Here is a 13,204-nt window from a genome sequence, read left to right as displayed (position 1 = left end):
AATGCACTGTGCAGTTTAGCAGATTAAGTCTGCCCACTTAATCTGATCACTCTAGTTGTCTGTCAACAAATTAAAAAAAAAGTAAATTAGAAGCAAACTGTTCATCAATGAATCATAATAACCAAAATTTGCCTTTAGAAACTTATCTAAATATTTTTCAGCTATAAATGATGCTAATTTAACCACAGAGCAGTAGAAATGTGATTTAGTTTTAATGTTACTACATTAGGCATTTTATCAGTGTAATTTAGAGTAAATTCCATACTCTGGAAAATCTGAGTTGGTCACTGGAACTCTGGCCTATCTAGAAAAGGAAAACAGAAAGGTTGCCATTTTAAAAAAGGGAACAAAGGATTTAATCAGCCACTTTCATTTATCTAATCTATAAATTTCTCATTTCCGTGAGAAGAGTAGTGTCTGAATCCTCACTGTTTTCACCTCAACTAATTCTCAGTAAAAATCTCTGTGTATGAAGATGCAATTTCTGCTTTGACCTTCCTTGCTAACATGTCTGCAGTGCTCCTCAGTCACAGTGGACTGCTCCCTCCTATTTCTTCAGTTTTCCTTAAATACTGTTCTCTTTCCTTCTTGTGTATGCATAAATTTGGATGGATCGAAGTCAGATTTTATTTGCATACTCTCAAACTTCAGAAATATAGTAAACACCCCAATCTATGCCTGATATAAATTTAGCAAATCTTCAGAATTTTTAGAACCGGTTGTGCTCTCTCTACTTTTACGTGTCTATGATAGACGACTTTGTCCCGTAGTATGTGATCAGTAACTCCAAAACAATATTAGACCTTCATTAAGGTAAGAGAAATACATAGGGCAGCTTGTCTGCAGCTGAGTGCACATTGGTGGAGAAATTACCAGATCCAAGAAGGTAGATTTGCCATTGACTAAGTATTTTTGAACACATTTGTCTAGGACTAGAAATGAAGATGCTGCAGCCAATTCATGTTTTTATTTACTCTCTCTTGTTACTACATGGGATTTAAAAAAACCAAAACAATGAATGAGGCAAGCCCTTCTGTATGAGATCTGCACAGTTTTAAAGGCATACATGAAGTGGGATTTAGCAAAACCAAATCTTTGCATAAACTTTGTGCTAAAAAGCACCAACTGTTATTGCTATATGCTGTACTCATTTCCATATTGCAATATTGTCATATTCTAGAACATGTAAAATCTGATATGCAATAGATCAGAGTGATCAAATTGGATGGTGAAGTAAGTCCTGACCTTTAAGCACTAATACTAAGTTTTAGAAACCTAGATCTCATTTTTCTGGAGGGTGAGTCCACAGACAGATGCATCTAATGCCATCTCTGAAACAGGGTGAAGTAGCAGGGCGTGTTAATTTGGAGCAAGCGGCATGGTTTATATCACATACGACAAGAAAAAAACCCCTCTAATAATTTGTTACATTTCATGGGCTTTTTATATCTAAAAATCCCATATATAGTAAGCAGAATAAAAACCTGTATATCTTTCAGTATGCAAAAATAAAAAAATTCAACTTCTTCATGGGATTTGGCTTGATTAACCCCCAACCTCAGCTTGCCCATTCTTGCTCTCTCATTTTTCTTCTACAGGAAAAGTAAGCCAGACATTACAGGATGGTATCACAGAGGTTCTCAGCCAGTCCCCAAGATCTTGTTGGTGGTATTCACATTTTTTTGTTTTGAAATGTGTACCAGGCTGTGTGCTGCACAGGTACTGCAGCTATCTATTGATGAGCCCTTTTAGTGAGAGGACTGTGGCTTGTGAAAAGCTGCTCATAGGATCCCTAGTTTAAATGGTAGGGAGCAGAAGTGATGGTGGTTCAAGTTAACCCTATAGTGCGTTTAATGCTGTTTGCATGTGATGGAAACTTTAAATATTTGTTTCCCTGAAAACATACCATGCCCCAAAAATAAGTAATGAGGTTTTTAAAAATTGCATGCAAGGAGCACTAAGGTTGCACAGGACACACTCAGAAATCAGCTCTCTGTTTGCACACTTCTATCTTCCGTCTTCTGCATTGCTGTTATGCTGGAGCATTTTATTGCATGTCAGTGTAGTAATTCTAACATATCATGCATGTTAGATAATGCTAGATAAAAATTTAAAGTCTATTTTGTAGCACACTATAGAAATGTATGCTTCTTACGGCAGGCAGAGTCCCATTAATTCTCAGCTTATGCAGCTTAATAAGAGAAAATGTTTCTTCTATGTATTACGAAGCATGAAATGAAATGTGTAAGAGTGGCTGACTTAAACTTGTAACTGCCATTCATTTCAGCCTGTGTAGCCCTGCAGCCTGGTGGCTGAGAGCTTTGCTTACTTGCTGCTTTGTGAGTCTCTGCAGATGCACGGTCGCCCACTCTAAGAGAACATGCACACATTCTCTTTTTTTTTCTCTCACACCGTCTGGCATACTTTCAGAATAACCCTTCGAAGACTTTCTGAACTGCTGGGTATGATTGTCTGATTATTATTTTTTTAACTGGGAACATGTTTAGTCCAGTGTTATTTAAACAAGCTTATCTCTTTGATCAAAGTCTACGATCTGAAATTTGAACAGGGTAGGGAGGGTGGCTGGTGGGATGAGGAAACAGATCAAGTACATAGTTATGTGTGTGCTGCTGTCTTAGCTGTGTGCCTGCAAAGGTAAAAATGTATATTGCTTCAGAATAATCTTGCAAATATAAATAACTTTGGCTATTTTAGTAGAAGTTCTGAAAACATAGTATTATTACCAAAATAAAACCAGTTTTAGTAAACTTTTCTTTAAGCTTTTAGCGAGCTGCATATTCATTTTTTCAGTTTTTTGGTTTTTTTGAAGGTTGAGCCAAATAACTGTGGAGTTGTTTAAGTATAGCATGGACTTTGCTGGTATTCAAAGCATACTAACTGGAGGCCATATATTAATGCATTTAGGGTTGGCATTAACCTGTTTAATTGACTGAACCACAGACCACAGCAATAAAGCTAGAGAGCTTGAAACAGTTTCTGGAGGTTTTCATTTAGCTCGTTCAGGAGAACTGGTTTGTGCGAAGCTAAAATTGTATGGAATGAGATTGCAAGATGAAGCATGCATGCCACACCTTTTCATTATGTTCTTGCTCTTCCTTTTTTTTTCTTTCTAAATATAACTTTGAGAAGCAGTTCAGTTTATTTTAAAGCTGGTTATTTTGATTATTTTAGGTTACTTGATTGTCTAGTCTGATTTCAAAATTCAAGTTTGCTGATGTTTTGTTCACAGGACTAGGAAAAAGAATTTCCTGTATTCAATTCATGTGTCATGAAATCAAATAATTATTTCCTAACTGTGGCAAAATCTGAGTGATGTTTATTTCATCATTTTACAGCCTAAAAAGAAGCAGACATAGTTTTCTAGGCTAGTCTAAAGCTTTTTTTCTCTTTTTAATGTTACTGTTATACTCTAGTAACTGCGAGTTGCTATTGCTGATGAAATTACATTATGAATCTTTTCTTGTGCATAAATATCATACACCCTTCAATTTTGTTAGCTAACTTTATTGACTGAGGCTTGTTACGCACACACACACAGACACACAGACGCGCGCACTTGCACACACACATTCTGCTTTGCCCTATCTCGGTTACAGCATAGTCCTACCCAGGGTCGTGGCAATGTACACATTACATATTTCTAACAAACATGAAAATGAATCAAACAGGAGGAGAGATAAGCACAGATAGATTGGAGCCTGCTAAGGAAAAAAGGCAGTAATCTGCCTGACACTGGACTATTCTTCCTGGTTGAAGTGTTCTTTACCGATAGCTGCTGCAAAGCGCTGTACCCTGAAGTGAAAAATTAAACGATTAGTAAGAATTAAGTAACATTTAGAGGGACAATTATTTGGTATAACTCCAAAACTAATTGTTTCTGAAGTGATGTTTAAACCAATGTCGGCACAAGGCAAGAGTTCCTGGCTTGCAGCCAATACCTTGTAATGCATATTAGTGCAGATGAGGAGTTCCTAAAAGTTAGAGAGAGGGAGAGGGAGGGAGGAAGAGAGAGAGAATGTGCATTTTCAGTGCTCGCTCTCTGTTTGTATCCTCCTCCTTGCTGAGATTAGAGGAATACCTGTGTAGTGCTGCTTTATTATGATTTCTGCTGAGCCTCAGAATAGGTTCTGGTATTTTTTTTAGGTGGACTGCCAGCTGCCGATCTCACTGTTGACAGTAAAAGCAGATATGTTCCTTGCTCACTGCCATTAGCACTGACCATGACCCTTCACACCAAAACCTCTGGAGTTACCCTGCTGCACCAGATTCAAGGAACTGAACTGGAGACACTGAGCAGACCTCAGCTGAAGATTCCCCTGGAAAGATCGCTCAGCGACATGTACGTGGAGACCAACAAGACAGGAGTTTTTAACTACCCAGAAGGAGCTACCTATGATTTCGGTACTACAGCTCCAGTGTACAGCTCTACTACGCTCAGTTACGCCCCTACTTCTGAATCTTTTGGGTCCAGCAGTTTGGCAGGATTTCACTCACTGAACAGTGTCCCACCAAGCCCGGTGGTGTTCTTGCAAACGGCACCCCAGCTCTCACCCTTCATCCATCATCACAGCCAACAGGTACCCTATTACCTTGAAAACGATCAGGGCAGCTTTGGAATGAGGGAAGCTGCTCCTCCAGCCTTCTACAGGTAAATGCTATGGATAATTTGTCTTTCTTATTTAAGCAGATGAACTAGGAAAATTAGAATCTGGAAATCTGTTATGCTCTTTTTTGTGTAAAGGACCATGTGATTTAATTGAATCATCAATGATATCTAGACCATAGGAAATAGCATAGGATAAAACAAAACTGTCATTCAAAGCACACTGCGACTGTAAGCTGTAAATTTTGAAAGCTGTAACCTAAATGAGTAACAAATCAGATAATGAGTATAAATGTTGCCTGGGAAAACATGCAATCATAATTGATTAAAGAACTGCAAACAATCTCACTGTTGTAATATATTAGAATATTGCCTGAAATATACTAAAAAGACTTCCACCATCACACATTTCTGGATGTGAGTGGTTGTTTGTTCAGCTCTTAACTGGTAGTAAGAGTATTTTTCTCCTCTGGCTTCCTTTAAGGTGTGAGAAGTGGCTTATATAGGAAGTCGTTCAGAAGCATGGCATCCTTCATAATCAAACTGTTAGAGTTAACTCAGTGACAGTATTCCAATCAGTAGCCACCTTCCTGAGCTATCCAAAGACCTGTGTACATATTAACATGCATTTTTCATTGGAGGGTGATATATTTTAGCTGCAAATCTGGCATGCTGCTTTTCAAAGGATTTTTGTCCCTCAATAGCAGGTGGGTTTTTTTGTTTAATTTTTTTTTTTTTTTTGTGTGTTGTCTTTTGTCTGGAATCAAAAGATAGAAGTATCTTTGAAGGAGAGTGGAAATAAATTTACTTGGTTTAAATATTTATTGTCTCTGGTGAAAACAATTACATCTATTTTGAAGTAAGTGGTAGAAACTCATAGAACTATAGCTTCAAAAAAACCTACAAAAGTCATACACACCAATACCCACGCTATTAATGTTTTGTGCAGTGTTTATAGAATAGTTTTGCATCAGCTTATTATACTGGGCTTCAGTGAATCAGAGTGAACACTGAGACGTAATTTTTTTCCTGAACTCTGTTGGTCTCTGTTGACAAGTGAGTTTGCTGGAAATGGAACAACTCAGAAAATGTAAAAGCAAGTCATTTTGTCCATATTGAGGTCCAGACTCTGCCAGACTTATTTGCACAATATAACATGTTACTGTACAAAGCAACATATATTCTTAAAGACAGTCTAACTCAGCCTGAATAAGAATCCGGCAGTAGAATCTGGTCCCAAAAAAGGAGATGATGATTACACTTTTTGCAAATGATTAATCAGTTTTGGGGAGCAGATGGAATAATGACTGGTGAAATGATAGGTAATGGATACGTCAAACTATCTAATACAGTGATCTGTTAGCTGAATTGGTTCAAACAAAATTCATTTTAGTGCAACCAAATCCTGGAAGAATTAATACATGTCAGAACATAAAGATCTTAAATGGTTACCAGTGACTTGAGAGCGAAACTTCACTTTGCACTACATTAAAAGGCTTTTTTTACATGACTGTCCAGTGCAAACCTGTGGTGAAAAGTGTATAAGTGACATTAGATATGTAAACAGTGGAGTAGTGAGTTTGTGAAGTTGAAATACACAAGCAAAAAATGTTCTATAGTCAGATATTTTACTGCAAGAGGATTCAAACCAGAGAACCACCTTGAAATAGAAGTTGAACTATGGAAGTAGTGTCCTTTCAATTTTTAAGCAATGATTTGAGGTGAGACCCTTCAAAATAAAATTAAGGTACTTTTTTAGTTTAACTCCCGGAGCAAACATGTAAGACCAGTGCTGTATTCCCTATTTCTGGACATTTCTGAACAAGGTTGGGTTTCACCCTTGGAAATGTGTGTTAGCAATATACAATTGCTGAGGCTTAATGCAGCAGTAATTAGGTGAATTTATGATCTTGGATATGCCAGGAGGTTTGTCTGCATAGTGTTATGGTAATGATTTAATGGCCCCTTCCAGCCATAATTCTGTAAAGCACATCTTATGTGGTAATAAGAAATTTGTTTCAAAACACTTGCTGTGATTATCTTTTGTGAACAGGCATAGTTATGTTGGAATTAAATTGATAAAAACTTGACTTCTTTTTCTTTTCATTTTTGTGAGATTGTATTTACAAAGTTATTACCCTTACAACATCAAATATTGGGTCTTTATTCTTGTGTTTTGGCACAAGTCCAATCACCAACAGTCTGTCAAAAATAATTTGAATAGTGCCTGGGAAATATTTAAATATGTAGCCATGGGATTTAAAAACAAGTTCTTTAAAAAACTTCTAATTTACTTTATTTATTTGACTAATCTCATTGGTTCAGTTGGGTTATAGGAGAAAAGAGAGCACAGGGCAGTGTAATTTGGCAATGAATACATTGATGCTAGAGGTGGGAAGATAGACTACCAAAATGGTAAATTTCTGGAACAACCTACCAGTAGGAGTGGCAAATGCAAAAATTCTAAAACCAAAAGCCGTAGCAAAATTTTAAGTGGATCATGATCAGTTTATGATATGACTGCCTGCTTTTATAAGTCATGTAACCTGAGACCCAGAAAGACTCCTCTGCCACTCTCATTTACCTTTCTGTGTCACTGAATTGTGCTGTTTGGCTTTTAGGGCAGAAATATTTGCATTACATCACCCTGTTATACTCTGAATTTGACATGCAAGTGCTGCATACAAGTAGCTAGGACAATAAATAAACATTGTAGGTTGGAGCTGAAATTATATTCTGTTTAATACTTGGCTAAAATGTTAAAAATCTTTAGTCACAAAACTAAAAAATTACTGTATGTGATAAGGAAAACTTTTAAAGTCATTTGATTTTGTTAATAAGTGTTCAAAATCATACTGCCTATAGACAGATGTGTATTAATATGTGTATAGTGACATGTCTATTAATTCTGAAGTTCTATTTTATCTCTTTCAAATACTGTTTACTTTTCCAAAAAGCTTTGTCTCTTTTGCAAGATAATAACAGGCTTCTACATCTAGCTGAAGAACATAATGATACATAAAAAGAATGATTTTGTAAAGAATGCAAGAAATATATAAATCTCCTTTCTGTAGTCTCAAATAGCGAGGCATCTGAATTTGAGAAGAGAAAAAAAAGAGGAGCTTAATTAAATTGTGCTGTTTTTATCTAGATCCCTTTTATGTCTGATCTTGTGACTGTTTTTTAATAGGTAGCCAAACTAAAATATCTTTTCCCTATCTGACAATGTCAAATCTCACTAATATTTTACTGATAATTTTTAGTAGTGTTTTTTATGTTATTAAATGCTGACTAGTGGTTGATTATTATTACAGGAAATCTTGTACTCATGACTACTACAGTAAATTAGTGGAAATATTTCTTTTTTTCTTAACTAGTAAATTTGAGTTCTAGTAATTTGTGGTTATTTCTTTGTTCTGTTCGGCAAGTTTTTATCCACTCAGGGAAAAACCAAATTAGCCTTTCAGTAGCTAATTTACCTCAGTAAATTCCTACAAGCAACAGTAAAGATGAGTCCTTATTGCTCTGCCAGTGTATGACATTCCTGTGTCATCGCAGATTTTACACTTCTCAGATATGAAGTAAAATTGTGCATATATTTAAGGCTCTTTGTAGCCTGTGTTTGGTGCTGCTTCCAAATTCGGCCAAAAAACCCTTGTAAAAATGGACTGCACCTACCAGCTCCCTGATGAGGAAGTTATCTATCCATCTGTAGTGAGTGACAGAGGCTGGCAAATCAGTGTACAAACAGAAATAACAGGAGAATTGCTCCCTCACTTTTAGTGGCTAGTTTGTGAGTATCTTCTAGTTACTCAGGATCTATGTTTAGATTAATATAATATTTATTTAGCATTAGTCACAATTATCATTCTGAAATTGACTCTGAATAATTTTAACTGTGCTGTTATAGTCAATATGATCTCAGTTTTAATTTTAATGCTTGCTAAAATTGAGAAAGATTACAAATGTAGATTGATCCCTCTTCTGTTGTAATTTATAAATCCATCAGTCCAAAAAATAGTTACTTAACCTAATATATACTTTTTAAACCTTGTTTGATTATGAATCTTTCTAGCTGTTCATGTTGAGTTCTAAACAAAGAAGTATTTTTCCAAATTTTAAAATTAAAAGTGTTAAAATGAATGCAAAGTTCAAAGATATTTTTTTTAAATGTAGCATGAAGTATTCCATAACATGGAGTATGATGTAATTTAGTGGTTTGGTTTGGTTTGGTTTTTGCTTATTTTTCTCTAAAGCATCAGTCTGCACTGATGTCCTCTCTTGAACAGTTGAAGTGTTCAGGCAGTTTCTTGAACACTTGGAGTGTTCCTGTTTTCAGGGCTTGTGATGATATCTCTGACAATTTTACAGCAATAGATGACTGTAATGAGAGAGACAAGAAAACATGGAGTTATCTCACCCATAGTTTCCTATTTTATGGAAATGTTGTAAAGATAAACCCATTAAATGTTCTGAGATGCTCACACATTACAATTATGAGGGACTTGTACAAACCAACTTTGGTGTTTCTGCAGCCCTTCTTAGAGAATGTGCTGATGTGGATCCTGCTCCAAGTGTGCTTGCACCATGAAGTCACCAACCCATAATGTTGAGGAGCCCCCTGAATAAGGGCAGATAGTGGTGGAAAGGAGTAAAGGAGCGTTTATACTTCCTCATTATCCTCCTTTCTGCCAAGGCAGGGAAACGGATCTCGCACTCTCTTTCTATTGAAGAAAACTTTCTTCAGTTCTTTAGCAATTACATTTTATGCATAAATCACAGACCTAGAAAGTGCTCCATAAACCGAGTCTTTGCCACGTGAATTTGAAATTTGTGGCTAAAACCATGGTTGTTCAGACAGACCATGTGAATGGGGTTCATCTGATTAAACGTAGACACCTAGGTCTGTATTAATTTTTCTATTCCTTAGGCATCTGGTACCATTTGAGAGGTCAGATGGGTCCAGCAGGTATGACACAGGACCTACTGTGTAGCTATATCTTTTTGGAGTAGGAGGTGGGTGTCAGTGAGGGTAATCACCTGTAACACCTCAAGTAGCATACAGCATTGACAACAGCATCAAACCTTCACGTGGACTCCCTTCATAATCTGTGGAGACACAGAGAGAAAGAGACACTGTGAACACACCTTCTCACTTTCTAAGGCACCTGATTAAAATAGACCAGGTGCATTAGGCTCTATATTATAAAAGATGGCTACATTCTGGTACAGATACCTACTGTATGAAGATGGATGCCCAGTGGTATCCAAAGTTATGTGAAATTAATCCCACCCATACATCTCCTGTAAAGAACCAAACCAGTCATCATCTGTAATCTCCCTTCACATAGACACTGCAGAATGTCCCTTCAGAGGGAGATGGGGAATAGACTCTGTGTCACTGGCCTTGATCACTCTTGCTCTGAGGCTATTGAAACAACAAACACTGCTGGCCATATCTGCTCTGATATGGAAAGCATTAGTTGCTGGCACCAGTTCCTTCAGCAATTGCAAAGTGAACATCAAATGCCAGCATTTTTTATTAAACCAACAAGATAGGCTGACCAGATTTAAGGCATAGCTCCAAACAAACACAGAGAAGAGCCCTGCAACTGAAGTGCATCCACATTTTCTAACAAATTGAGATTTTGGCAATTTTTGTAGTTTGATATTGTTGACAATGAAACACTGAGCTCCCTGGTCTGTCTACAGGGATTTTTCTGTTATCTGTTCAGGCATCAGAAACGAGAGCAGAGCAATGATACTGTCCTTCAACATTCTCATTTAAAGTGCTGCTTTCATGGCATTCATTACGGGGATTGTTCATAAAATTTGCCGTACAGAGAGAAGTCATGTCTGAGGCCGAGTGGCCTTTCCAGTGACTTGTAGAAGGTCATAATTTACCACAGCTTGTTAGGAACCCTGATCAATGTGACACTGGCAAGGCAAGGCATTTCTGCTTTTCTGCCAAGCTCAGATTCCAGTTGCTGGGAGGCTTCTTATTTCATCTGACTCAAAATTGTCTTGTGCAAGACTATGAATGCATGAGTGATACCTGTTAGAGACAAGAAGATCATAAATCTGCAGGATAATCTTCTTCCTTGATAAGATGTTGATAACAATATTGGATTCAGAAGTAATCTGGGTTTTTTATTTTAACTCTTTACTAGAAAAAGGAAATATGGTCCTAAGAAAACACAGAGCGTAAATATGACTGTCCTAAATGCAAATCCTATGTGATACATGTACATAGCAATTGCAGAGGTCTTCCAACCACTGCAGTCTTAACCAAGGACACAACAGCCAACATATATATAAATAAGAAATAAGAAAAGATGCCTCCCCTCCACCACTGTCCCCCTCCTTTCACTCCATTAGTAAAAGTGAAAAATAACAGTAAAGATTGAAAGTCAGAGGTAACTAAGAGGACTTCTTAAATAAGCAGTTGGTGACCAACAGTGAACAACCGTGCATGTAACCACCTCACATTCACTGCGTTTCCTACAACTGTTCAAGAGTGCGTGCAGTCCATCTCAAATTAGGCAACATGGGAGGAATATGTCACATTCTGTTACCATGTGCTGCTGTCTCACAATGCTGCCAGCTGCCAAAAACGACCTTCACAGAACCCAGGCAGCAGAATCTATGCAAAGTAACTGTTGAATGCTACAGGGAAGAGCTTTCTTTCCCTTTGAGGATGACGGACCACTGAGCATCTAGGCAGCACCAGGCTGCATTTTAAGTCCATGCATTTCACTTTTCATTCATAAGCAATGGGGTTTTTTCATGTTGATCAACCTGTCCAGTTAAGGAAACTGCTTTTAACTGATGTTCTAGGGAAAAGCTGTATTCATCCTTTGAAGATTTTTCCAGTATCTCAGCAATCTGCATTGCAAATGTCCAATTTGATTACTATTTCCAATCTTCTCTCCCTCTTATTTTATTACTTGCTATCATGCAGAAACACTGCTTTGATCACTGCAGGCTACTTCAGTACTGATTTGTGTTGCTAAAAGATGACTATGAAAAACTTTCTAGGATACTAGAAAGTACATCAAATCTAGGAAGAAAGGGGAAGGAAAATTTACTGCAACATAGGAAAAGTCTCAGCTCATGCTAAATAAAAATAGTTAGGAAGATGCTGTGCAGAAAGGAGCAGCTGCAGAAGAAAATGCAGCATAAAATTTAGGTCCCAAATCTTAAATCACAAGGTTGGTAAACTCATATTATACTTTCCAAATAACCTCCACTGTTTTTTGCATATAGGCCTGTTAAAATTGGAATATGTAACACCTACTGCTTTCTTGCTATTTCCCTTCTATTTTTTTTCCTTTAAATGTAATTCAGGCTTGTGAGACAAGATCTATTAATTAAAAAATCATTGAAAGATTGTAGAATCATTGGACAGTTTGGGATGGAAGTGACCTCCTAGTTCCAAGTCACCTGGGATGGGCAGGGACACCTTTCACTAGATCAGGTTACTCAGAGCTCCATCCAACCTGGCCCTGAACACTTCCAGGGATGAGGCAGCCACAGCTTCTCTGGACAGTTCCAGTGCCTCACCACTCTCATAGTGAAGAATTTCCACCTAATATCCAATCTAAACCTGCTCTCAGTTTGAAGCCATACACTCCTTGTCCCATCACTACAGAGGGTAAAAAATCCCTCTCCAGCCTTGCCCTAGGCCCCCTTTAAGTACTGGAAGGCTGCTATAAGGTCTCACTGGGGCCTCCCCGTCTCCAGGCTAAACAGACACAACTTTCTTAACATGTCTTCATAGGAGAGGTGCTCCATTCTTCTGATCATCCTTGTGGTCCTCCTCCGGACCTTCATGATAAGGCAGCCTGTACCAGACCCCCACTGTAATGTCACCTGTCCCTGCCCTCCCTTTAATCCTGATATATATATGCTCGCAGTTGGCTCCTCATCCAATCCCAGGTGGAGCTTCATGCATTCCAGCTCCCATTAACATATTCCAATGTTTAGGAACTTACTCTTTTTTCCTCTTCAAGTTGACCTGTAAACAGATGGAAGTTTAGGAGATGATAACTCTAAAAATTGTCATTTAATTTACTATTCAAGATAAGTACTATAAAATCTGATCTTTGGCAAAAATAATAATACCCTGCCATCTCTGTTTTCAACTTATAAAGCTAGCAAACAGTATTAAAACATTTCTTTTGCTGATCCATCCTGATCAAGCAGTATCTAGTAATTATTGAATAACTTTTTTCAGTTGGTGTCTAAAGGAAATTGATTCTGATAAGTGTCCCCTGCTTCAGTTACTAGTTACAACTTGAATTTCACAGTAAGATCCCTGTTTCAAATTACATATCACAGAATCCTAGTATCCAGGAAACTGTAGTGGTAGCAAAGAATACTATGGCTGAGAGTGTACTACAAATCTAAATATCTTTGGGGAACTAATATGTCAAAGAACAGTTTTGTCAGTTTGCTTCCATTCTGCAGTAAAATGATACCCCTCCTTCAGCCATATTGATAAACACAAGCAAGGAAAAATATGTATGGTGCCAACATACGAGCCACTGTAGTAGATTTATTACCTTGCAATAGTTTTGT

At 37.4% G+C, this 13,204-nt stretch overlaps 1 protein-coding gene across 1 annotated transcript in view; it reads left to right on the top strand.

Annotated features, from left to right (window-relative positions):
- ESR1 (estrogen receptor 1) overlaps window positions 1-13,204 on the top strand; it is a 178,744-nt gene that overhangs the window by 65,888 nt on the left and 99,652 nt on the right. Inside the window, 1 exon segment of the mRNA XM_039385734.1 lies at window positions 4,165-4,669. Coding sequence (XP_039241668.1) covers window positions 4,242-4,669 — 428 coding nt within the window. The 5' untranslated portion in view covers window positions 4,165-4,241.

This window comes from Pipra filicauda, unplaced genomic scaffold, assembly GCF_003945595.2.
Source record: "Pipra filicauda isolate LSUMZ 115617 unplaced genomic scaffold, ASM394559v2 scaffold42_size3861933_pilon, whole genome shotgun sequence".
Taxonomy (NCBI): domain Eukaryota; kingdom Metazoa; phylum Chordata; class Aves; order Passeriformes; family Pipridae; genus Pipra; species Pipra filicauda.
The sequence above is the reverse complement of the archived record's forward strand: the minus strand, read 5'-3'. Positions and strand labels throughout refer to the sequence as shown.